The following is a 27,426-nucleotide window of genomic DNA, read 5'->3' as shown; positions in this document are numbered from 1 at the left end:
AATTGTGCAATCCCCACACTGATGCATTAACATTCAAACATGTACTTTCACATTCATATCCCTTGATTACAAATTATGTCCTTCACTTGTGATGTGGTGAGAGGGTTCTGAGTAACAGACTACTGGGAGTCTCAGGTGGCTGGTGATGACCTACTGTGGTGGGGACTCCTCTCAGTGCGAGAGATACAGACATGCTTATTGCCAGTATAACACCTTCATACAGAGTTAGACTGGAAGTTAGCAAATGCTCTCATTCTGATGCTTGAGTACTCTCTGATTTAATTTGCCCCTTGTATTATTCAATCCCAGAAAGCCTTGGGTCTGGGCTATTGGTTCGAGGCGTGTGTGGCGATTGCTGTGGAGTGCAGAGAGGATGCCACGTGGGGTTTGCTGCCACGGTTGGTGCCACGGTCTCCCTGTGACACAGAACTGTGATGCAGAGACAGAGGAGAGATAAGATCTTTTGGGTGGGTAAGAGAAATGCTTTCAGTTTCTGCAGCAGGAAAACGAGAGTTTGTCTGACTGGTGTGGTCTGTGATGAGCGCAGAGGCAGGTGTTACCGCATCTGCACTTATACACACACATATTCAGACACACATACACACAGACACATACTGAACAGAGATTCTGTGCTTTGTATTTGGGTGGGGGTGGGGGTTGTTGTGGATGGGTTCTGGGACTGGATTTTAATGGATGTAGATGTTGATGTGGTCAAAACACACAGGGACTCCATTTGACTTTTGACCTGCATTCATAGATAATCCATTCTTGTGACACTAGCTGCAATAAACCCAGGTATGCCGTCTACTCAACGGCATATAATGTAATGTTAACATTTGGACCTGCCGACAAGTTCCAGGTGCCATTACGCAAGTGTTTTGGGAGTGTCCAATAATTGGAGACTTTTCTGTGTAATTTCTGATTTGGTCGGCATCAGTGTTGATCTTTGCCTATGCCTGCTTAATGATGACTCATCTCACACTCTTACCGTAAACCAGCGCAGATTGATTGTAATTGGCCTTACAGAAGCAAAGAACACTATTCTTACTTTGAATTAAGCCTGAATTCCTCTAAATTGATATTGGATAAATTGTTACCAATACATCGTGACACTGGAACATATGACTGCAAGGCTAAATAAAGGAAAGACACCACAGTGCAGGCTTGGCTAGGGATGGCCACAGCAGTACCAGGCCATATACTTACTTACTACAGTTTTCTATTTTAATATTTATTGCATTTTTTAAAATTTACCCTGTCATCTTTTAACCACTCAGACTACTCTTATATTATATAAATTTGATATTACACGATCGTGTTATATCAATACAGATAGGCATATACCGTTGGTGGAGTGGCTATCAAACTTTATTTTTGTGAATCAGGTCATGAGCTTTCTCGGTCAGACATATTTACTGTCCTGGTTGTTTGTGTGCTGTTATTTGTGTTATGTCTTTTTAACGAGTGAGTGAATGCATGTTCCAGTATATGTGTTTGTGTGTTTGTGTGAGCGCATGTTGACTCTGTATAGTTTTCTGAATAAAAAATGTTGATCACAAAAAAAAAACAAATGTGGACCTGTTGCACATACACAGAGAAGGAGTCTATCTGATTCTAGCAGCTTTGCCATTTGCGTTTTTGTTCAGATATTAAATTCATATTTATCACTAACTTTGTGACTTTGATACTCTACTGAGTTACAGGCGACTCCTGTAATATTGGTCATTCCTAACCAGACTGATTATTTAAGATTTGGGATTGTTCCTTAAAGTCATTCCTGTTACTGTCATCAGAGGGAGGACATACATATTTTTTGTTGTCCTCCACTCTTTACTGATCACAGATCAGTGCCAGGGAACAGCTAGTGAGCTTCTCAGGACTTTACACTGGCAGGAAGATTTGTATGATGTGCTCTTACATGTGACAGTTTAACCTAATTTTTGTATATAACACCTAATCTGTCCTCAGTAGAGTACAGCATGAAGCTGTGAATTTCCAAACGCACTGCAGATTTGATTTTTTTTTTTTTTTTTTTTTTTTGCAATGGTGATGTGATAAACTATTATTATTGTTCGCGGCATCTCACACTACCTGACCTCACAGCTGACCTTTGCCATCTGTGCACCACCAGAGCTTCACCAAAAACAGCAATGTGTCGGTGAAGTTTCTCATGTCGTTCACTTGTAGCTGTTTTTGCCTGGGGGAAGCTCCACCTCCCACCCTCCTTTCGGTGCATGACACACTCCAACCACCTTTCCTGCCCTGCCCGTTTAGAAATTACACCCTCCCTTCTTTGGTCTGATCAGCTCTGATGACAGCTAACAGCAAACTCAAACACAAATCAAACTGCAGAGGCATCTGTCAGTCATAGTAAGACACGTATGCAATACTTCATGGTGAATGGTGGCAATTGGAAGGAGAACCAGGTAGTCAGCCTAGGTAAGGCCAGGATAGTCTCAGCTCTTGCACAGTGCTTCTACTTGGCCACATTTGTTTGTGCTTCCCAGTTTTCCAGTTTTCAAATTGAATTATTTTAATGCTATGCTGTAAAAACACCCAGGCTGTAAAAATTGTTCTGGACTACCAGTGTTGAATTTTTGTAAACCCAATGTACTACCATATAAACTAACACTTTGTCCAACCCTCTAATTATGTAAATCCTCATGTTAATGACCTCTTTAGTGCATAATTATATTGAATGTGTTTTGAAGAGAAGTTTATGGAAGGAGTAACAGTGGATCTCATTTTCCTCTTCTGGCTGAAAAATTGTAATTTTCCTGTGGGTCCTGCCTCTTTATGTCTATTGATTCTGACAGTGGTAGCTGCTTACAGACATGCATCAATGTTGTGAGTGATCCACCAGCCTTTAAGCATGTTTAAGTACAGAAGTAGAATTTCTCTGTACTCTGCCTCTCACACCTCTCTCATAAATGTTCAAAGGAGTTAAGCATTAAAAATGTAATTAGTCACATTCAGAAAACAATGTAAACATGTTAGCGTCTGCTAAATGACAAAATGTAAACTTACACGATTGTTTCCTGTACTGCAATGTTGATTTGCTGGTAGATTATTCCCTCTCTGAGTTTGCTCTATTGATGGCTCTATTGTATTCTATTGTATTGTATGTCATTTTGTGGTTGCCACATACTTCATATCACCATATCAAAGCAGTGTTAAGTGGAAACTGCTATTACATGGCATTTTCATTCTTTTAAAAACACACACAACATAGTCACAGTCTGTTGCAGCTGCCATTTTAGATTCATGAACACACAGAGCTCTTAGCCTACTTTCATGTCAGACAAAGTGGCTTAAACACTCACTATGTATCTTCACATACAATTACATTTTAGGGAAGCCTGAAAAACTCCACAGAAAGGAACCACAATCCAGATTATTTTGAAAAATTGAATGACCTTCAAAATCATATTCCGAAAGGGAATTACATAAGCGTTTATTGACATTAATGAATTTGTAGGGCCGTTAATTATACCAGTTATCAAACCAGTGTTATAATCCAAACACAATGGTGACGAGATGCCTGACTGGGATAAATCTTATCAGTCTCTGTCTTCATGCGGTTATATATTTTAGTCATTTCCATGCACACAGTGTGCTCAATCATTTACAATTGGTTTCTCAATTTCCATTCACCAAGCTACATGGATGTAGCTGTGTAAACTACATTTCCCTTCTCCATAAAGTTAGAAGCGGGTTCATACTCACGTTCTGACTCGTTACAAGTCACTGTTTCTTATAATTTCAATATGAGCCCTCAAACCATCATGAGGTGATTGTCATGTTTTTACAGGGAATTTATTTTGTACGATTTCAGTAGAAATTGATCCCTTCAGCATTTCCTGCTGTCTGCCTCTGTTCCCTAGCAGGCATAGCAAAGTAGTTTGAGCATCTTCTTTCTATTAGAACACAAAATTCATTTTGGTGTTTGTGCTCAGTAAGCACAGACTGTTAAAAAACACAAAAGAATTTCAAATTTACTTTTTTTTGTTCCTGTATGAAAAGGTTTACTGCTATATAAAAGGTAAGTAAAAATGTATGTCATGTTCACAGTTCTGTGGTGGAATAACAGCTTGCATTATAAAACTGCAAATCCAAACTTTTTGATTCAGAGAGAAAAATATGTCACAGTTGTTCCATCAGAAGAGGACATTTGTGTTTTTGGGAAATGGAAGAGTACTTGTTTTCTGGAATGGGTCTGCATTCTGAGGGTGGAGTGATTGCACTCTGTATAGTCGCGAAACGGCGGGACGGGGGGATTAACGGTAAGAACGGCGGTTTAGAGGGATGTAGGTCTCCCCACCTCAGACCCGGGCTGGCGCTCTCTGTAGAGCTCTCTCAGGTGGCATGTCTGCACAGAATGTGGGCTGTGAGTTACAGTGTGACACTCTGAGCTCCGCAGAGCAGTTAGCAGGCTGATCTGTAGAGATGAGCCACTTCCTGTCAGCAGGTGAACCCACTTCCTGTAAGAGGACTGTGTTTGTGGAGCAAAGAGCCTGAGCTGTCAGTCAGGGTGAGCAGCTGCTGTAGGAACGCGGGCCCACGGTGAGCAAACGACAGAGACACATCGAGGGAGAGAGAGAGAACCCAGGGAGAGAGAGAACGACAGAGAGCCATGGGTCTGCAGAGGACGGGTGTTCTGGTGCTCCTCGCTTCAGCGGTCACCTCTGCAGGTAAGACCTGACCCATGTCCTGACTCCCAAACACGAGCAGACCCCTCGAAACAGCGGGTTCCAATAGCATTTGCTGACCTTGGCCAAACTCTGAACTCTAGATTACAGTGTTGGGGATGCTTCTAGAAGTCCCTGAGTCTGGTCTCCTGTGTGTAATGGTTTGTGCAGTGACTTCGCTGCATCTATACGGGCGGATCAAAGTGCCGTATTCCGCCTAGGAGCCATGTTTTTGATATGCTTCCGCGTTACAGAGAGAAAGTTAACTAGACTCAAACACCAAAAACTCAGCACACCCCTCACCCCCCCCTTTCCCCACAGGTGTTCATAACGGTGGTGGGGAGGTCGAGGGTGGGAGGCTTTTGACGTCACCTCACAGGTCTTCCAGTTAGACCCCTTGTAAAACCATGGAGTCTTGAGTCAGCTTGGTGCTGTGGGGCTGGGAGGGTGTTGGCTTAGGGCCTCGCTGGGTACGTGTGTGTGTGGGGGGTGGCGGAAATTCTCAACATACAGGCTGTGTGATATGTTGTCTCTTAGCACACCAGGCTGATAAAGGGATTTGTTTATCAGTATTGTGTATTCAGATAACATGAGCAAATAGCCAATTTCATCTCCAATGTTTCTTTAATACATAATGTATATAATACAATACAATAGAGATGAATTTAATTGAACAAGCATACTTCATTATCTCTGATAGGGAAATGTATTCTGAAGCATCCTTAGATGTACAGATAGGATATTATATCTGTATTAGTATCTGCATATATTCCTACAGATAGACAAATAAAGAAAAAAGAAACAGCTATACTACGTGCACTTAACACAACATTCAGATCTACAGTCTACTAAACCTATTGTCACAGGTTCCAATAAAATACAACAGTGTGCGCATGGTGTGGGAAAACAATAATACAAGAACTGATATGAGGTAATGATATAACAATTATTATGTATTTATTTAAAAAATATTGGTTGGTATAACTTTTCCTTGCTGTGTTATTTACGTGTTTGAGATTTTTGGATGAGCGTGGAAGAGTGAGGGAGGGCATTCGAGAGACTTGATGTAATGTTAATAGCATCGCTCCTCCAAAATGGATGCCTGGCCAACCACTGAAACCTGGTCATGCAGCGCTTCTAATACTGTGAACTCCACCTAAGACTCCTTATGGTTCTTTGCTTGTGTTGTTGTACTCTACCTCACTTGTAAGTCGCTATGGATAAAAGCGCCCGTCAAATGAATAAATGTAATGTAAATGTCTCTGACATTCTTGAATTGCTCTCAGGGGATTGTAAAGTACTGTAATGAAAATGTACTCAATTATATACTGCGCCTTTTGTAAATAGGGTCATCAGCATTGAACTGAATTTACTAACACCCATGTGCAGGTCAAGCCTGATATTTGTGTAGAAATGGTAAGTGCTGAGAGAAGCCGATGGCAATTTGCTCTGCTTTGAGAGTTTGAGAGAGAAAAGCGCAGTACTATTAACTCAGCTCAACTAGTGAACGTAGTTATCTTGTCTTTTCTGAATCTTTGTTCACTCCAGAATCCAAGGCTACTGTTCATCATGTCTGAACAGCAGCTTCAGATTTTAGAGTTTATCAATAAACTCTAAAACACATGTGATACAAACACGTTTAATGTTACACATTTTGAAAGGCATAGTTTAGCCCGTTCTCATTCCTATTTTATGCGATGGGGGTCCCGATGAAATGATTGTGTCACTTGCCATCCTATCCTATAACAATGCACATACGACTCCAGACAAACTTAAGTGTTACACTGCTGCTCCTCAACACATGAGGGGAAGAGTTCAGGCTGCCACAAGCGCATATTAATATCTATCAGTGTTTATTTTATACACAGACCATAATATATGACAAAATCCTTATATTAACATTAGCATGATTTTTCCTTTTTATTAAGTATTTCATAATGAATTTACATATTCACATTAAATACATACATATATGTCATTTCTATTATTTTATTACTTCCATGTATTAAACATATTACATTAAATGATTTATTTTATATTCTTATTTTGTGTAAATGGAACCTGATCTCCACCTTTTATCTAAGAACGGCCAGTAGCCATGTTTGACCTTCATGCTCACGTCTAAACTTAGCTGTGCTTCATTTTGGCATTATCACACAGCTAGATATTTCAGGGCCAGCAGTCTGGTGTACTGGTTTGAACGTCAGGCTCACATACCAAATATATAAAGCGTGGGGTTTAAAAGAAGTGTGTGTAAAATGTGATCTGTGTAGTTTGCTCTGCTAGGCAGCTAAAAATAATAATGTCCCATAAATTGTGAAAATTGTTTTTTATCCTTTGCGTAGTCACGAATAACATGATCGATCATAAGTATTTCACTATTCTTTTCAAATAGTTTAGCTGCAAAGCTGTTCCCACAGTTGCTCCCTGTGCATTTTGTGAGTCCCGGAGTCTCTACACTCCCTCATTCCTCAGCTTCTTCAATGCTAAAATCTTGTTCTACCATTTTGCAATCTTCATCATTTTGTCTACTTGACCAGAACGTGAACTGTCATGGCAGCAACGTAGATTAAATGGTACATGTTGTGTAGTGTTCTAATTTAGGTATGTAGATAGATACAGATAGATATAGTAATAGAAAGATTTTTGGTGTATAAATTTATGTTAATGTTGTAGCCGGTGGGCGATTTCTCCTTTGTGCTGAGAGGCTGCATAGGAAGCAGCAGGTAGCTAACGCAGGAGGCAGAGCTGTGACAGCACGGATATCAAGGTGGCATCACAGTGGGCCCTCAGGTGGACCATATAGCTCTCAGCTTGAGTTTAAAATGGCAAAATACCGAAGATGAGTTTTTGTGTAAACAGCGCTGTTCAAGCGCACTCTGAAAATACCTAAACTGTGGAACGGGAAGAAATAATCTTGGTCCGAAAAACACTTTTCGGATGAACAAATGGCTCCTGCATCAAACGCAAATGACACTATGTACCAGCAGTAATGGATGGTCAAGGTGGTCAAGGTGACCTTTTTAAGTGTTTATAAAAGAGTGTAAGACATTTTCACATAAAATTACCTTTCACACAAACATCTAATGACCTCATGTAGTGTGCTGTCCAATGGGTCACAGCACAATGATTCCACCTTTACTCTGTTGTACATCATAATTGTATGCGTATGTGTGTAAATGTACAGTATGGATTACATCATAACAACAACAACATAACGTCCGAACCTCACAACCTCATTACACGTAACGCGTACACGTAATAACATTTGGCTATTTCGCGCTTGAACTATACTTGTCCCCGTCACACAGGAGGGTGGTCGTAGAGTTTAAAAAGGAGAATTCCACCAAGGCACAACTAAGTGGAAAAAGGCCAAGACACCAAGACAAGATCAGTAAAAAACATTAAAACGCTTTGGCTAAGCTTGCTCTATGGTGGAGTGTAGCTGTTTAAGTGGTAATGTGCTGCAGCCACATTTCAATGAACAATTGAATAAAACTATGCATGCTTTATCAAAGCTCTTTGTGTTTTGCAACATTGATTCATAATATATATGTAAATTTCAAGTTGTTAAATTAGGATTAAATTGCAGCAATGAAAAGACGACAGACCGAAATACCCTCAGCAAATATCACTCAGCACAATCTGTTCGTCAGTTTATTGTCTTTAAAAGGTTTTGTGGGACTGGAGCCAGTTATGAGAACAGTAAATCGAAATGATACTCAGCAGTAAGTGACTAGCTTTAATGAGCAGTATGAAATTCAACGGAAAGAAGGCTGTAGAAAGATCAGGCCTGGTCTTTTACATTGCATAGTTCTGTACAATAGAGGCATAATCAACAAGACACTGCCTCATAATTTAATACAAAGTGACACACGCCAAAATCTAAACTGATCTCTTACTTAGGCCAGGGAAATGTTTTAAACGTGCAAATAGCATTAACTCTACACATCATGATGACAGAGGCTAGCTGTAGCCAGAATTTATCCATCTGAAGATAACCCTGTATTACCATTTAGCTTTCAAAAATAGAAACCAAGCAGAACAGAAACAGAAATCAAATCATTGAACAGATAGTATTGTTCTCCTAGAGGCTCTATAGTTACGTTTTATCAAACTTTTGGCTGAACACTATACTCAGCATTATTCGGAGGGCTCTTCCCCTGTCACTGACTGCTCTGTCTCCAGATCTCATGAGTACAGCATTCCCTACAGTGACAAGAAGCCACAGAAGCAAGTGTAGCAAGCTCCCTTGTGATTAATGATCTGTATCTCCCTTCCATTTCAGAAATGATCACAGAACCACGATCACACAATATTATATCATAACGTTCTCACATTAGGCTACTGTTTGCTGGAGTCCAAACAAGGGCAGTCAGTCTCCCTGTCAGCCTGTTGGCCCCCTGTTGTGTGTGTGTGTGTGTGTGTGTGTATGTTTTGTTACCTTGTGTCAGGGTTTCGCTGTTACTTTGTGTTGTGTTTTTGTGTGTCTGTGTCTGTTTTATTATTATGTTTTTCCGTTTCAATGTTTTAGCATGTCTGGGTTTGCCATTTCTCTGTGTTTACGTGTGTGTATTTTTGTGCTTCTGTGTTTTTGCGTTTCTTGTTTTTTGCCACTGCTTTTTGAGGGTAAGGCTGGAAAAAGTGTGTGTGAGAAGCACATGCAGTCACCGTGCTGTCTCTGTTTGAGTGTCTGTAAGGAAACCCTCAGTCAGCACGCTGGCCCCAGAGCTGACGCAGGCGGGGGAACCACTTCTGTTCAGCTGTTTCGAGCACAGCAACAACAGGGTTAATTGAGAGGAAAAAGAACATGAATGACCGGTAGTGTCACTGCAGACCAAAAACAGTCCCTGTTCCTCAAAACCTCCTCTTTCTTCATCATCATAATCATCAACATCTTCACCATAAAGTCCTCAAATGCCAATCAGGATTATTTCTCTGTCTTTCTCTCTTCCATTCTCTCTCTCTCTATCTCTCTCTCTCTCTCTCTCTCACTCTCTCTTTCATTCTCTCTCATGCTTTCTCTCTCTCTTTTCTGTTTTCTTTGTCGTTCCAGCCTCTCTTGCCCAGGAGGTCATGGCTGAAAATGTTCTCTCACATTAGAGAGTGGACAAACACATCGACAGCAAATGCAAATATTATCACCATTTGTGAATATTAATGAGGCATGTGAACAATAACAGGGTGTGCAAATATCAACAGCATGTACGAATAGCAAAACCGAAAAACGTTTTATGCCGTTTTCAAGTTACTGTGAAAATGAGCACAATGTGTGAACTCGCTTGTGAACATTAATGCGAATATTAACCTCATGCGTGGTAGATGGACATTGTTGTCACTTCAGACCTCTAAATGCAGAAAGTCACACAGTCATAATGACTTGTTATTGCTGCTGAGAGGGTGAGATTTATTTTAGCAGTTTACAAGAAAGGATTTGTTCTATGCAAACAGTTTCCAAAGGAGACATTGAGTGATAGTTTCCAAAGGACTTTGCATATTCTCTTTTCAGCAGAAGTCACATTGTCATCTGGTATTTGTTACAGACGGGAATCTCTCTTTCAGTTTCTGTATGACTGTCTCTCACACCCTTACATGTTTAGACATAATGTGAAATACACACGTGCATTCTGGTTTAAAGTACAGCCTGTGCACTGTAGGGCCACCTAGGGCAGCCACTGAGAACAAAGTACATTATAAGGCATATTAATGCAGACACATATTAGTGCAAATAAATATCCAACTGCATATGAAACATAGACTGGATAGAAATGACAGACTGTGTATAAATGATAGACCGTGTATAAATGACAGACTGGGTATAAATGACAGAACAGGTATAAATGATACACTGGGTAGTGGAAGTAAGGAGGAGTACTGAATCTCTGTGTGGGAGGCATTGTTGTGTTTTTATTTCTTTCTTTTCTTTTTTTCCAGTGTGGTTCCTCCTCAGTGTAACTGTGTGGGGTGTTCAGTGACGTCTCAGTGATGTCCACGCCGGGTTGATTTTTACATAAGTGTAATGTAAACGTTTAAAAACCAATTTAATCTGACTATCAGCAGATATGTAAGCATAGCAATTTAACTTAATTAAAAAGAAGCTTTACCCTGTCATCTTGCCTGAGGTAAACTGAGGGGCTTCTCTTTAGTGATTTGTTTATAATGCAGCTGTGGAGGAATAAGACCCTGCGGTGTAGATGAACCAGCAGAAGGGCTTTCGAAACAGCAGATAGCGAAGTAACACAAACTGGGCTTCGTCCGATAGGGCACCTCATTTTCCGGTCTCGGTTTCCTCGGTGGTGTGAGCTAATAGCAGATTTTAAAGCTGAACCTGCAACCATGCCCCTACCTTCGAAGACCCTGAGAGGAAACAGAGGCGGACTTCCTTTCGCAGTAGCTATATCAACCGATCTCAGTTTTTCAGTGCATATCTACAGCACAGGGGTGAACTCAGTGATGCAAGCCATAGCCTCATTTCTACTTCTACAAATGGAGCACTATTCAACATCACTTAGGATGTCTTGTGAACAGTACCATATGCGCAACACCTATAAACTCAACAATCTCAAAACGTTAAAAAGCAACTTAACGCCATCAAATTTTCATATTTGGTTACTTCCAAATAGAAATAAACATAAATTGTGCAGCTACCAAGTGAATTTAACTATATACAGGTTAGATGTCTGTCACGTTTTGTCTGTCAAATGTTTCCACTTTAAACACATGAAAAAAACACAAACAAAACACTTTTTAGATTTTACTTGGTAGCAATGTGCTTTTCAGCAGTCTGTCATTTAAAAAAAGTCAAACGAAGTAAACCTAAGTCAAATTATTTTATGTTTTTCTTCTTTCCTCACTGTGTCAGCCTCCAGCACCAAAGCCACTTCCAAATGGCTGAGACGCATTCACGCAGTAATATCACAGTTCAACAAGGACTTCACTCTAGGCCTCAAGCTGGGACATAGTGTGCACACATGATGCACACACCCACATGCACAAACAAAAACAAGGACACGGGTATGCAAATGCACAAAACATGCCAGTCACCCCTTCAAACGAATTCCTCAAACAGATGTGCGACCTTATTTTCGGCAAACAAAGCCTGGTCTGCCTAAGGCGCTGGAGTTCTCATTGTTCATGTGCTGTGAGATCAGCCGTCTGCAGCCATATGTGATTCTGTGGTCGCAGAGCACAACCTGGTGGTCTCAGTATAACCAGAGTACACCTTGCTGGTCTCTATGAGTAATGTACATCGAGCTGGCATTACCAGCCCAATGGTAAAACCAGTTTCAATTTAATTCACACTTTTGAGTTATTTTATATAATCCTTACGATAAGGTAGCGAGGCCTCAAGCTCCTGTCCAATTTTTGTATGCTTTTAGCTATGTGCCATCATTTAATTGTAACAGTTCTGCTCCATGGGTTGGATTGACATTTACATGGAGCAGTCATGGAGCAATCCAACCCAATCTACTCAAATCCCTCTCTGGGCCTGACTACTTCATATCACCCTTATAGGATGTTTCCCAAGATCTCCAGGAGAAAACTGTGAGTGCAAAAGTAGAGATACTTTGGCTGTAGTTTAGAAAGAGGAAACAGGCTTATAATGTGTTCAGAAAATTATCACTGTCGCTATGTCCTACAAAGCAATTGAGCTCAGTAGCAAGTTAAAATGTCACTGAAAATGTCCTGCGGCAATAGAAAGGTCATCTTGTCAGCCTATAACTTGAGGTCTTATTTCCTTTAGACCGTTCTTATCTTCATGCTCAACTTTGATGTGCTGCTGTTGAAAAATTTACCCAAAATGAAAAAGTGGTCTTGGTTTTATTAACTCACGTAGCAGGGGCTTTTCTGACACAGAAGAGCAGCCAGTGTTTATCACCAATGGGCCACAGCAGAAATGTTTTCAAAAGTGAAATACTGGATATGTTGACTATACTGAGGACTATCAGATGTTCTGTTTATATATATCCACATATTAATTTGTATGTAAAATGTGTTTTATCTTTTATCTCCACGTGTGGGGTAGACAATAGAATGCTTACTTTGCTAAATGTGCAGTGTAGATCCATGGTTTTATGCCTCCGGTGAGATGAGAATGATGGCAATGGAGGAAGGAGCAAGTAGACTCTGCGCAGCTGAAACAGGGAGCGAACAGCTCTGCGCAGCTGAAACTGGGAGAGAACAGCTCTGTGCAGCTGAAACTGGGAGAGAACAGCTCTGCGCAGCTGAAATAGGGAGACAACAGCTCTGCGCAGCTGAAACTGGGAGAGAACAGCTCTGCGCAGCTGAAATTGGGAGAGAACAGCTCTGTGCAGCTGAAACTGGGAGAGAACAGCTCTGCGCAGCTGAAACTGGGAGAGAACAGCTCTGCGCAGCTGAAACAGGGAGACAACAGCTCTGTGCAGCTGAAACTGGGAGAGAACAGCTCTGCGCAGCTGAAATAGGGAGAGAACAGCTCTGTGCAGCTGAAACTGGGAGAGAACAGCTCTGCGCAGCTGAAACTGGGAGAGAACAGCTCTGCGTAGCTGAAACAGGGAGAGAACAGCTCTGTGCAGCTGAAACTGGGAGAGAACAGCTCTGCGCAGCTGAAATAGGGAGACAACAGCTCTGCGCAGCTGAAACAGGGAGAGAACAGCTCTGCACAGCTGAAACAGGGAGAGAAGCTGAAACGGAGAGAACAGCTCTGTGCAGCTGAAACAGGGAGCGAACAGCTCTGCGCAGCTGAAACAGGGAGAGAACAGCTCTGCGCAGCTGAAACAGGGAGAGAACAGCTCTGCGCAGCTGAAATAGGGAGACAACAGCTCTGCGCAGCTGAAACAGGGAGAGAACAGCTCTGCGCAGCTGAAACTGGGAGAGAACAGCTCTGCGCAGCTGAAACTGGGGGTCGACACCTCTGCACAGATAAAACAGGTGGTAGGCACCACTGCGCAAATGAAAGAGGGGGTATTCACCTCTGCATGGCTAAAAGAGGAGGTAGACACCTCTGTGCAACTGTGCAACACAGGGATAGCAGTTCTACGCAGCTGAAACAGGGTGAGACCTGGGTGATGGAGACGTTCCGGCTGTATGCTTGGCTCACCCCCACACACTCTGTCTCTCTGACACTTAAACCCAGCAGAGGAAAACCACTGAACTCTATACTGCTGGAGTCACAGACCATGAGAGGCTCTAGAAACCACTCTTAGCACACACACACCGTGCGCCTGTATCCAATATTGTGTGTTCATGTGCATAGTGTATTTATTTGTGTGTGTGTGTGTGTGTGTGTGTATGCATTTGTGCATGTAGTGTAAATGTGTGTTTTTGTGTGTGTTTTTACCCATGTATGTCTTTGCATGTGCAGTGTACATATGTATATGTGTGTGTCAATTTGTGTGCAGCGTATAAGTATTTCCATGTGTGTGTTTGCATTAAGAAATATGGCTTTACACCAGCAAACAGGCTCTGTGGTTTTGCATTTTAATCAGTTTTTGTGTGCACCTGTTACGAATGTGAGGCCTCTGGTCTGTGTGTGTGTGGAAAGGCCCCTCTGTATCTCTGCATCTCTCCTTCACCCCCGCTTTCTCTCTGCCTCTCTCTCCCCCGCTCTCTCTCTCTCTGCATCTCTGTAACTCCCCCTCTCATGTCTTTCTTTCTCAGTTCAGTTCATTACAGCTCAGGTCAGATTGATTTTTTTGGGATGATGAAGTTTGAAATTTTATTGCAAAACCATAGTTTACAATATAAACAATATATAAAAAACAGAGCACAATGGCTGACGTACATACATCAACACATTTGTAAGATGAAAAAAAATTAAATAAATGGTACAAACTGTGGCACGGAGTGATGATCTCCGTCATCAGTGTTGCATACTCTGTCTCTCCGATATCCAAAAAACAATTTTTTACTTCTCTGCTTGCAATGTTTCTATCGTGTCCACTTTGGCCTAAGTCTTGCTTTGTCAGCAGACTCCACAATTCAAAAATATTCCACATGTTGAATGTCACGTCAATTCGGATTTTTAAAGGGATAAATGCTCTGAGTGCTTTCTCTTTCTTTGCCAGGTTGAAATTTCCTGAAGACACTGCTTTCACACCTAATTGTGAGCAGTGTTTTATGTGCTTTGTATGTTATATGAAATTGTATTTATTTTATTGAGACCTGCATCTCTTTTAGGAAATAAGTATATTTATTTCTTACTGGCGAGGTCGCGTTATTGGCATCATCAGCTTTCATGTCGCTAAGTAAAACCAAGCTAGCCAGCAGTTTCTTTCATGATACAGTTGCCAGAGACTAATAGCTAACATTAGCTAAATAACTATCTAAAGTGACGCTTTATGCTCACTTTAGCACTTTTTCGATAGGAGGCCTAGCAACTGATTCCCTGAACACATACATGTATATGTGGTTAAGAGGAAAGCCTCACGTTACTTAATTTCTGAATACAGCTAAAACGAGTAAATTCGTAAACTACCCGGCAAGCCAGCCACTTACACCTTCCCAACAGAGCTGGAACAGCCCAGGATGACACTCTCCTCTGTCTTGACTAACAGCTAATTAAGTTTTTCCTTATTGCGCCGTGAGTGACCGGCATTTGCCTCTTTTTTTTCTACCTCGTAGGGGTTTCCTCTAAAATCACGATGTCATGTACCCCTCAGCAGCATATTGAAAGCACCGTTGTCAACCTCTTGCTGATACAAATCCATTTTGAATTCAAAAATGATTCATTGCCTCCTGACGTAATTCGGTGAAATGGATCATTTACACCATGCTAATTTCAGAGCATTCAGTAAAGCTTGACCAACTTAGCAGGGCGGAGCATTGCATACATTTATTCGTTAGGCAGACGCTTTTATTCAAATATTAATCAAAATAATCCTTTTTCCCTGACCGGGAATCGAACCCGGGCCGCGGCGGTGAGAGCGCCGAATCCTAACCACTAGACCACCAGGGAGGTGATTATATAAGAGGGCCAATTGTCATGCTGTGAGGAAGCAAAGTAATAAAAATAATAAATAAAGTAAAAACAATTCATGTAAGTCAGATTACTAAGTATTGTTTTATTTTAAAGGATAGTGTTGTAGCTCTCACAGAGGCAGAACTTTGCATGTCAACGTTCACATATGAGTCATGTTATCTTTATTTTATTCAAGAAAGGAATGTATAAATATACTGAACACTTAAAATATCTTTTGTTCCATGTTTAAACAATTTAGCAGAGGAAATTTCTAAATCAATTAAGAGAAAAGTGTTGTTCAAAACTTGAATGTTCATTTTACAATTTCACTGACTGTCCTTTGATATTTGCTATTTCAGCAAATGCTTTGGCACCATCAGTGTACAATATTTTCAAGCCGACAAATCAATAAAAATGAATTCGCTTTCCAGTCTATGCTCTCTAGATAACCAAGGTTTTCTACTTGCATGTTGTGCTTTTTCCCCTTTATGCAACCTTGTTTGTAAACGCCAGCTGTACATCAGGCTCGTCTCGGAGCAGCAACCTTTGCAGCCGTGCAGGAGCGCTGAGGAGAGATGAGTGTGATCCTCTGATGCACTCGCAAGCAGCCAATGGCTATCTTCCAAACAATTCACTCTGCCACTGAGGGCTCCCGGTCACAGTCTGCCGGTGACCAGGCCGTGTTTTAACCCAAGCTGTAGGGCTCAGCCTTCACTCAAGACCAGCCCCTTGCCGACCAAGCCGCCTGGCAGCCCATAACTACCTTTTTTCTGATCTGGCAAAACTGTGGGCACAGAGTCTGAGTTTTCTGATTTTCTCTTTTGAGCCTTTGTCCATTTTTGCCACCTCCTGTGCTTGTTCACCCTCTTTCTGCTCTTTCAGTTTAATTCAGTTGTGCTTTATTGACGTGACACACCGAAACAGTGTGTCCACTGCAATCATATACTGTAACATCAGTGTTTCTGACAAACACACACAGAGGGACACAGTACATGAAGAGATAAAAATATGCTGTATTTAAGAGAATGTTTTGCCTTCTGGTGGTTAGAATGAGACTGCCTGGGAAGAGACCCACTTCCTGTTTCCCTCACGAAGCACAGTTAGAGCAGTGCTGTAGAAGAGAGGTTCCAATGCAGAAAAGCTGTGCTGTCAGAGTTCTGTGCCCCCCACAAACTGGATACTGCCTGCATTAACCTGGGAACAGCCTCAATTCCGACAAAGATTCAGCAGTCATATAAGTTTAAGGAGTCCCTATAGGTTTTGAAGTAATTTTTTTTCTTAAACTGATGATTAATGCGCTTATTTTGGGGTGTGGCTTTCTCCCCCTCTCAGCCACCGGAGCATGCAGGGTAATACCCTCTCTCTCTCGTGTGGTTGGTTAGTTTGATGGGAAACTCACATTTGTCATTTGGTTGTGGTTTTAGTGACAAACTTGTTCATTTGAACTGGAGGTCTGACAGCCTATTGCAGGAAGATTTTCCCTTTGTTTTAGATGCTCGAGTTGCTCATCAAATTCAGAATCTGTTTCCTTCCTCTTCTCTTTTCCCCTTTATCCATCTCTTTACCCGAAAACATTGGGATTTTCAAATTAGGAAGAAGAACTGCACCTCATGCTAAGGATTTTTTTGCTGCCTCTGGTGTACAAGCGTATATTGCCCATTTTTGGTGTAACGTGAGCTAGTTATGCTCAGCTGCAAGTGACATGTAGAAGAAGAGTAGGGCAGGAGCTGAGCATTCGAGACTGCTGGGTTCTGAGAGTGGAGGAGACCATTGCAGGGTAGAGACTCTCTTCTCTCGTTTGTGAGCTTTAATGTGGTCTCGCTCACAGGAATCTAACTGAGAAAGAGATTTTACACAAACACCAACCTCAAAACCGTCTCTCCCACGTCTCCGGTTGGTAACAGGAAGTAAGATTTGATGAAGGAAAGTACTATGTAGGAAACAAGATCATCTTGTGAGCAGCATTTACAGTAATTTACACTGATGTGGCACCGTATTGTTGCAATTACAAGGACCGTCGTGGGATTGCATGTTGGGATGGCTATCCTTAAAACATGGAAGATTCACAGCAAAAACTAGGTGTAATGGCACTGTCACCGTATGTTACCCAGTGTGAAGGCATTATAGCAGTATACAGTGTATTCTGTTTATAACCATTGCTGTTATAACAATCAGTCAGATATAGTACATGAACTCACTGAGACAGAGTCATTCAGATACCAATGCTGTCTTAAATACTGTGCTTGCAAGAATCAATGAACTGAGTTATAAGAATCATTTTGGGCTGACTCACACCATATGATACAGACCCCAGGGTAGTGCAGTAGTGCACAAGTCAAAAAAGCAGCTAGAACCGGAAGACGGGGAATTTTGTATTTGGCGCTAGTAAGTGAAGCATGAAATACAATAAAATAATAAACGCATTTATATAATTATGAACGAATAATATATTTCGAGAAAAAATATGCATTCTATGCCAGCGCCCAGACGAAAGTCAACATTTCAGGTAAAAGAGAAGTGCTTTTTCTACAGATGAAAAACACCACCTTGAGTCTTAAGATCAACTAAAAAGACGCAGCTGAAAAATTTCCAGCCTACGCTCTGTGAGATTCTGTAAATCAGTAAGACACCTAAGATTACAGGACCCTTTTAGTCTACAGCACTAATTATTAGGGAGGCACTCAAAAATGCAAGTCACATTATTGGTTTATATAAGTTTGAGTTTGGTTAAGGACATTGCCATAGCATTGTGTCCAACACTTGGTGACACTTCAGTAATTAGTCATATCATTTTAAAAAAGCGCTACATAAACATGTTTGACATTCAAATATGATTTGTTGTATGTTCAGCTCGGAGCCAAAGAAATTTCTCAGTTCAGTTAGAGAATAATATTGTTTGCCACATAAATATTATTTTTTTCCATTCTTTTGAAATTCTGCTTTTGAGAATAAATTGCTTATAAAATCAAATCATCCTGGCCATATGTTATTCTCCCACAGGGAATGTACTGTATTAAGTCAGTGTAAGCCTTTATATTACCTCCTCACAGTAAAGACATTACAACTGTATATTACCTCAGTGTAAAGGCATTATAACAATATTATAATAGTAATAGTATGCCATTGTAATAGTATACCAGGTCTAGCAGGTGAAATTGATGAAATTCTTTTCAGAGTGTGTGACAGAAGACTAAATTTAGAGAGTAAGCGTCACCAAATTTGAAATTCATGCCAGATTTGTATCACTTTCCTAAATATGCAAAAGGAGACAAGGTGGCAACACTAGCATGAACAAAATCTTTAAACAAAGGAAAAGGACAAACAACAGCTTTATCCTCATGGCTTTTGTTCAATCATTCATTCAGAGACAGTAGCAATACCTGACCTTTCCCTTGTTGTCTGTCTATGCCTGCGGAAATCATCTGCTCTTACAGAGTTTTCCCAATTGGCCTTATATATCTATCAGTTACCTAGCGAAACTGCCTGCTTCAGTCCTCTTCTCTTGGGTGAATGACTCTGGAATCATCTCTCTCCCCTGTCATCCACTTCAGAGGCCTCAGGGATAGGTGACCCCAAATATTGCTACGCCCTGGACGCTGTGCTACTACTCTACTGTGTCATCATCACTGCACTCTACTTCAGAGAGAAGGTGAGACAGACAAGGACAGTCATAGACTCATACCCTCTGCTACTAATAATTATAATTATAATGCAAATTGTACAGTGTGACCTGTGTTGTTATTCCATGTGCAGTTATTATTTTTCATTATGTTATAATTAATTTTTTAAATGTCAAATTAATGGCCAAGCCTCTCTCTCTCTCTGTGATGATGTAGTTGTCCAAGCCCAAAGCCTCCCCTGAGTTGGATGCCACCTATATGGTAAGTGCTCCCTATCGCCCCCTGCTGGCGAGAGCACCTTTTTCACCTATCCCATTAAGTTATGCGGCCCCCATTCAACGAGTGGGGGTTATTGAGAGTGGTCAGTGGATGCATTGTAGTGCCATTAGAACCTTTCAGTGCTGTATGTGTGTCTGTTTTCATAGGGCCTGAATAAGTCTGGAGATGCCTATGAACCACTGAGGCACCGGAATGATGCTGAGAGAGGAGATAGCGCGGCAGTGAGTTGGGAATTATGATGTTTGCCTTATATTGAGTGCAGAATTACAGGACATGCTTTAAAGTGAATGGGGAATTATGGGATATGCTTTCACGAGAGATGGGAATTATGGGATATTCCTTGAAGTGAGTGCAGAGTTATGGGATAGGCTTTAAAGTGAGTGGGGAATTATGGGGTATGCTTTAAAGTGAGCAGTGAATTATGGGATATGCTTTAAAGTGAGTGGCAGTATGGAATATGCTTCAGAATTTTTTTTTTTTTTTGAATGAATGAAACACACATAACTCCTGTCTCTTTCTATAGAGTGAAATCTCTACATCAGCAATTTACATGTTTTATCCCCTCTTTCCAACAGTACCGCAGACAGGCTGACGATGTCTACACGGTAAGTGCCGATCAGAGAGGATGTCTCACAGCCTGAACACCTTACACTGATAACAAAACACAGCTGAGGAATAACTGGTGACACGACATCCCAGGCAGCTCCATTGTTGCTGCCTGCCGACCTGCTGTAGACACCCCAATCCCTAACATAATACCTAGTTAGTTAAAAATGTGTCTTCCTCCTGCACGCAGGATGGTTAATTCAGCTGGCAGACAGATGAGACATAAGAAAAGATTTATGTGTGATGTGCTTCAATCCACAGCCTCTGCAGAAACCAAACAAGGACACCTACAACCAGATTGCAGTGAAGAGAGAGGTAAGTCTCTGCTGACTCACAGATTCATGGAGGTGCTTTCTGCTTATTTACATTTACATTTATTGCCTAGCAGATGCTCTTATCCAGGGTGACTTACAACTTTTACGTTATCCAGCTGGGTATTGCTGTGCTAGGTAACTTGCTCAAAGGTACAACAGCAGCACCCCAGCTAACAAACAAGCAACCTATGGGTTAAGAGCCCTGCTCCTTACGGCTACACCACTGGTGCTACCATTCCAGATTCAGTAGTCAGGATCAGAGTGACTCTATGTTTAAACAAAGGCCGCATGGACTGTGAACGAGCACTGACTAAATTCCTATGCAGTGCTTCCTATCACAGTATACCTCACATTACAGTGTTGCTGTGCTTAATGTTTTACACCTGACCCTGCACTGAAGGAGTGTGTGACAGTCTGAGAGGCTTCAGTGCTGTCATGCACTGACTGATGGCTGGAGCTAAAAGCACCCCCCACTACAAGTGCAAAAGAGAGACAGGTGATTGAGGTAGGACAAGTGACTGAGGGGCAGGCTTGGAGGGGTGGGTGATGTTCAACAGGCGTCCTCTGTCCAGACTGATGTGTCCATTGTTTTCCACAGCGACGCGGCAAGAATGAACAGATGTATGAGGTGAGACTCCTGTCCTTTTCTACCCTCATTAAGTAAAATGACCCTGTTTGGCTCTAGGGTGGCTCAGTGGTTGAGGCGTTTGTCGTGAATACATGTTTGGGTCCTACAGCCCAGGTGCGCTCCCAGTCATGTCTTCATCCTACAATGACCGACAGCCCACAGTGGCGGAATAAAATGGCAGAAAAAAAGCTGTGCACAGTGCTATGGCTTCCATCAGCATGCACATTAGGTTGATCAGTTAATCACTGATTAGTCTAACGTCCCACTGAAGGATTGATTCTGCAGCAGGAACACACATATTACATTCATTAGATGATAGCCCCTGCTTGTGACAGATAATAATAACAGTCATTTCTCTTGTAGGGACTGAGAAGTGGAACTAAGGACACCTACGACTCCCTGCAGATGCAGCCACTTCCCCCCCGCTAAACTGCCCTACCGCTCATCCTGACGACTCTCCCTCCTTCCCCTGACAGTGACTGCTCCTTGCTTTCACTGCCCCCTGCTGTACTGGCCTGGTACTGCATGACACTGAGCAGAGGGGTTTCTAATAATGCATAATAAAAATAAACGATAAATATGTGAGGGAAGATGCGGCAACATTTACCCCCTCAGGAGAAAAAAGAACACATTTTAAAAAATTAATGATCACATTTGTCGGCGTATTCTATTTTTACCTGCCATTATGACAGGTGTTCAACATTAGGAGGTCGTCAAGGCTAATACATATTCAACATTTTATATATATTTATATATATTTCAACGTTTTATATATACACATATATAGTATATATATATATATATATATATATATATATATATATATATATATATATATATATATATATATATATATATACATATACACACATACAATTCTCACTAGCAGGAAATTTGTGTAAGGCGACAGTCAGGTGATTTCTCACTGATTTAAACATTTTAAACATTTATCTGTATGGTAAATGTAGAAACTCATATTTAATTTCTCTGTAATTTTTCTTGTTTTTCAGCAAATCAGTTTCAAGCCCCTACAATATTAGATTCTATAGGTTTATCAGGGGCAGCAGTCTATAACAGCAAGCTTGATGTTTACATACTGTCCTTTTTTTAAGTTCCTGTCCTCTTTCAAAACAGGTTTATGAATATTTCAGATGACTGTTTAGAACAAAAATGATGTAATGTAAAGGTGTGTATTCTTACTCTTTGTGTCTACAGGCTCAATGTAGAAATAAACCAGTGAAATACAAAGGTTTCCCTCCTACACTCCTGTGCAGATGCACCCAATTGGCTGATGTATAAATACCCCATTTGAAAAGGGGGTGACTTTTTTTAAACTATGTACCAGGCAGTAAGGCTCAAGATAAAAAAAAAAAAAAAAGAATTCCTTGAACCTCACTCCTGAGATGAGACCCCCCCCATCTACAAATAGGTTTAGCCCCCAACAGAATGAGGCACTGGCCACAAGTTTGAATTAAGGAAACGGACATGATAACATCAAATGTTAAAACACTTGGAAAACTGTTTAATGATGTTTACAACAAAAGGTACTGTACAGTTACAGTAAAAGATTCTTTATGTATATAATATATAAAAAAAAACAAAATTAAAAAGAAAACAAAAATACAGCAGACAAATGCATCTACACAAACCTACTATATATACTGATTCACATAAATGTCTACAATCTGTCAGATCAAAGCCATCATATAGTAGACGCTGTAAAGTCATAGAGATCATGGATCATGTGTTCTCCACAGTGACAAAGAGTGACACCAGTGTGCGAGAGGTACCAGCGTGGGCTGGAAAAAATGCCCCCTCCCCCCCCTTACAGCATCACCATGGCAACAGTGTCAACAGAGCAGTTTTGACCGGGGACAGAAATAGTGGTCCTTTTTGAGGGGAAAAAAGGGAGACACATTCCTTTAGCCCAGACTTACAGAAAGCACATCCTGAAACCTACAACAGAAGTAATATAAACACGTTTCCTTTTTTTTGTTTTTTTTTGTTTTTTTCTCTTTGACCAGTTTTTAAAACCATGATAACTGGGCAGTGTAACATATCACTTACACAGACACACCCAAAAACATACAAAAATACTATATTTCACCTACCAAGAGTAAGACAGTTCTGTGTTTAACTCCATGCTATGACAGAAAAGAGCAATACACCAAACAAACAAGAAGTTTAAGGACACAAAACCTTTTTTTCCTTGACTGTCCCAGAAAAATACCAAAATATACATCTAAGCTTTGGAATTACTGAGGTTAGGACTAATGTCAGTGCTGGGTTCTGTCTCTTAATACACAAGCTACAGGCTTAGAGAGGAATCTTTGGTTTTTGCATCAGGCCAACATTTCATATTTGGATTTCTGCTTTGGGATAGAGCTGGTAAGATCCTACAACCCCTACTAATTCTTAAAAAAAAAAAAAAAACAAATGAACACAGAAAGAGTGAAATCGATTTAGCAAGGTGAAGGGGATACTCAGACTCGTCTGTGTGGGGGCTGAGGAACATGATGCATAGTCGCACAGCTGATCAGTGTCACAGGGAACAGGACAAGAGACAGCAGTGGGAGTGGGGGACTAAAGGAAGGGCCGAGTGAGAGACAGAGAGAGAGAGAGCAGTCATCATTAGAGTGAAACCTGAGTGGTGACAGGGTGCCCAGACTTTCCGTCACTGTGTATTAATAAACATCACCCAGCCCACACAGGGTTAATGTACACGCCTGCTGGAGTAGCCCGCTGCGCCGCACACACCTCCGCCTGGCCGCGGCCTGCTCCAATCCGAAGGGCTCCACCCCCGCGGCCGTACGCACCCAGCCAGCGGCCTCGCGGGCGCGTCGGCCCTCTCGCTTTCAGCTGGCGGGGCGGAGCGGACCGGGGCGGAGAGAAGCAGGCTAGGGCAGGGGCCGGAGATGGTTAAGATACAATCAGTAACAAATCTTTGGTTTTCCCTGAGGGTGTGGGACACACTCACACCTACATTCAGAGTCAACAGGGACGCCACTCGCAAAGGATTGTCCAGAATCAGAGACAACAGGAGAGGGAAGCAGCCGTAACATCTGAGGGCCTCAGAACAGTCCGTGTGCGGTGGCCAAAATTTTTGCAAGACGATTTCGGACGCCAGCACTCTGAATGAGAGGTTTCACCTCATTACTGTCATTTGTCATTCGGCAAACACTCTCACCTAGAGCAACCTCATGACATGGAATTTTAAGGATGATACAACAGCAGGAGACTACATGAATCTGTTCATGACATTGGGAAAATAATCCAGAGGGCAGCTTTCCCTGTCAGAGCAGACATTCAGGAGTGTTTATGACTGGAGGCTGTCTCTGCTGCCCCCTAGAGGCGTCTGAGAGCACCAACACTCACAGGTGTATACTTAGCGGACGTCTGTGGGCTACTCCAGCAGGCCTTTTCCTCTTAAGATTAAAGCAAGGTTACCCTTGAGTCTCGAGTTAGAAATGAGGTATACATCAGCTCCTTTACCCCGCCCCCGGCCCCACCTTAGGCTGAACACAACGAATACACGCTTCACCTTCACACTCAGTCAGCTCAACTCAACCGTTTCAGAAACTCGTGACACAGCGTTTCGGGGGCCGCCCCTCCACCCCCAGCCCAGAGAGAGCAGCACAGAGCCCACCTTCTTCATCAGATGGTTAAAAAAACACACACACAAAAAAAATCCGCTTCTCATTTTCCACCTGTCTTTTTTCTGGAGGAACAATTTCATTTTTCCTTCTTCTAAAATTTTCCTTCCAAGTGCTATTCATACACAATATAATTATTCTCCACGGCCTAACAACCATGAAATAACAGTAAATAAACCCTCAACGCAACTCCCACATGCTGCTGCTCTCAGTAAAGCTTCAGGTGTCCCACCTGAGCGCACTGATATGTACTGAGTGAAGCCTGTGTATACACAGATGCATACCTTAATAATGAAGGACACAGTTACTACCAGCAGAAAGATCAAAGATACAGTGGCGTTCAGAAGAGCCGCGATAACCTTACACACAGACAGCCATGTGGATCCCTGGTGTGACAACACAAATCAATAAAGGCATGAACCAACATAATTCAAATGATTGTAAAGCACTTAAAAAGCAAATTATACAATGCAAATAATATTAATACAAGAAAAATAAACACACAGAGGATGCATTAAGATCTGGTGGCTCAAGAGTTTGTTTCCCAGGTAACAATCAGAGCAGAGATGGTCCACCAGGAGCACCAGGGGTACCCCGCCCCCTCGACAGACATGCCCACATGGGGGAGGGCACAGACAACAGCTCCACACCCCAATGACACATCCATAGAGGGGGAGGACATGAATAACAGCACCGCCCCCCTGAGACAACCCACTCACAGATGGGGGGCTCTAGTTTTAGTTTTTGGTCTAGACAAAACTATTTAGCATTGCTCTCACAAAAGGAAGCTGAAGTTTTGCATTTTTTCATCTTTTAGAGAATAAGCACTACATTCATTAACTGATCACATACTCATTCAGAAATAAAGACTTAATAATGATATTTACGTACGTTTATATATATATTTTTTTTAATCCCAACGTTGATCCCAAGATAAATATTTCAGAAACTTGCAAGGAGCCGAACTCCCATGATACAAAACTCAGCACAAAGCTCTCTCCTGAAAGGAACACACAAAGGCTTCTGCTTTGGCAAAACAGGATCAGAAATGCATCATTACTGTTTAAAGTAGTAGCACTGTAGTATTAGTAGTAGTATTTTTAATCAGTATCATCTCCTATAAACTGCTTTAGTTTTCTTTAATACACACCAAAGTAATCAACTTCTAGAACTAAAGATGATGTAGTTTAGTTTTGTTTAAAGAACCCTTATTGGCTAGGATTTGCCGCTGAGGTATTTGATGAAATTAACGGTGTGATAAAAGAAAAGAAAAAAAGCGCAGAACATGTAAGGCCTAGCCTGGCCACAGGGGGGCGCAGTCACTCAATCGGACAGAGGTGACCTATGGGAGTCTAAATAGAGCACTGTGGGGTAACAGGCTGGGTTCTAAGGCAGGGCTGCGGGGTAACAAGTTGAGTCCTGTAACAGGCCTTTGGTTTTGAGGACAGAGGATCTCTCGGAGACACAGCAAAGCGCTGCCTCATGAACAACACAAATAGGGGGGGGGGGGGGGGGGGGGGGGGGGGCTAACACGTCATCACTGACTCACTGATCTGAACCAATCACAGAGTATGTCTGCCAAGGGAAAGTCTGCCTATTCGTTCAGACGAGTCAGTGACCGACAGCACGTGGCAGCTCCGCCCAATGCGTGTTTGCTGAGCCCAAACTATCCTATCGATCACGTCCTGAAAGCAGTGTTCACGCACGGCACTCTGTTGAGACTCCCAGTACCACACACCGAAGCGAAGGAGAAGTACTCCCACGGCGGAGGAGAGAGGCGTCAGGAGCGGGGAAGGCGAGAGTGTTTTCAGCATGGTTCGGCACGGTCACACAGACATGCTCTTTGCCACAGCGGTGAGGGGGGTGAGATGAGAGTGGGGGGGGGGGGGGGGGGGGGGGGGGGGTGACGCTTTGGTCTGAGCACCGCTGGATGGCTGAACACAGGCAGAAAAACACAGCCCTGCTGCTACTCAAAACAGCACCCTGCTTCTGTCAGCGTGCGTGTGTGGCGACAGGGGATGGAGATGTGCACCAGGAACTGGCAGCAACGCAGTACACCCTGAGCCCTGACGTCTCCCACACACCCCGCAACTCTGTGTTTAAACCTGTGTTAAACCCTGCCCTACACACACACACACACACACACACACACACACATAAGCCCTACTCCTACAGGTACACGCACACACGCACACACACACACACACACACACAAGCCCTGCTCCTACAGGTACACACACACACACACAAGCCCTGCTCCTACAGGTACACACACACACACACACACACACACACAAGCCCTGCTCCTACAGGTACACACACACACACATACGCATAAGCCCTACTCCTACAGGTACACGCACACTCACACACACACACACACACATACATACACACATACACACCCCCAAGAACAGAGCAAGGAGAGTCATTTTTACCTCCAGTGAAATCAGGTGTAGTCACTCTTTGGAAAAGATCATGGAAGTATTGCATTAAATCTTCTCCTGTCCTAAAGACAGCCCTACAGACAGTAAAGGAGTATTTCAGCTACACTACAGTACCTATACACAGCAACAGTTTCAAAGATTTTTGGTATATCCGAATATAGGCCTGTCAAATGCAAAGAAAACATAAAAAAAAAAGACAGCAGACTAAAAAAAAGACCTCAAAACACAAGAATCATCACCTTCCCTCCTTTC

The 27,426-nt window shown here is 42.1% G+C and overlaps 1 protein-coding gene and 1 non-coding gene across 2 annotated transcripts; one reads left to right on the top strand and one right to left on the bottom strand.

The window, feature by feature from the left end:
• Positions 1 to 4,520: 4,520 nt before the first annotated feature.
• Positions 4,521 to 21,731, top strand: cd247 (CD247 molecule). Its single transcript, XM_036546070.1, has 8 exons — positions 4,521 to 4,691; positions 19,179 to 19,276; positions 19,464 to 19,508; positions 19,673 to 19,747; positions 20,102 to 20,131; positions 20,394 to 20,447; positions 21,045 to 21,074; positions 21,438 to 21,731. Exons 1-8 carry the CDS (start codon positions 4,634 to 4,636, stop codon positions 21,501 to 21,503), a joined length of 456 nt encoding a protein of 151 aa, XP_036401963.1. The 5' UTR covers positions 4,521 to 4,633; the 3' UTR covers positions 21,504 to 21,731.
• Positions 15,553 to 15,624, bottom strand: trnae-cuc. The gene has a single exon. It is a non-coding gene; the product is annotated as a tRNA-Glu (tRNA).
• Positions 21,732 to 27,426: the final 5,695 nt, after the last annotated feature.

The sequence above is a fragment of the Megalops cyprinoides genome, chromosome 14 (genome assembly GCF_013368585.1).
Source record: "Megalops cyprinoides isolate fMegCyp1 chromosome 14, fMegCyp1.pri, whole genome shotgun sequence".
NCBI lineage: Eukaryota > Metazoa > Chordata > Actinopteri > Elopiformes > Megalopidae > Megalops > Megalops cyprinoides.
Note: the sequence above shows the minus strand (reverse complement) of the source record. Positions and strands in the feature narration are given on the sequence as shown.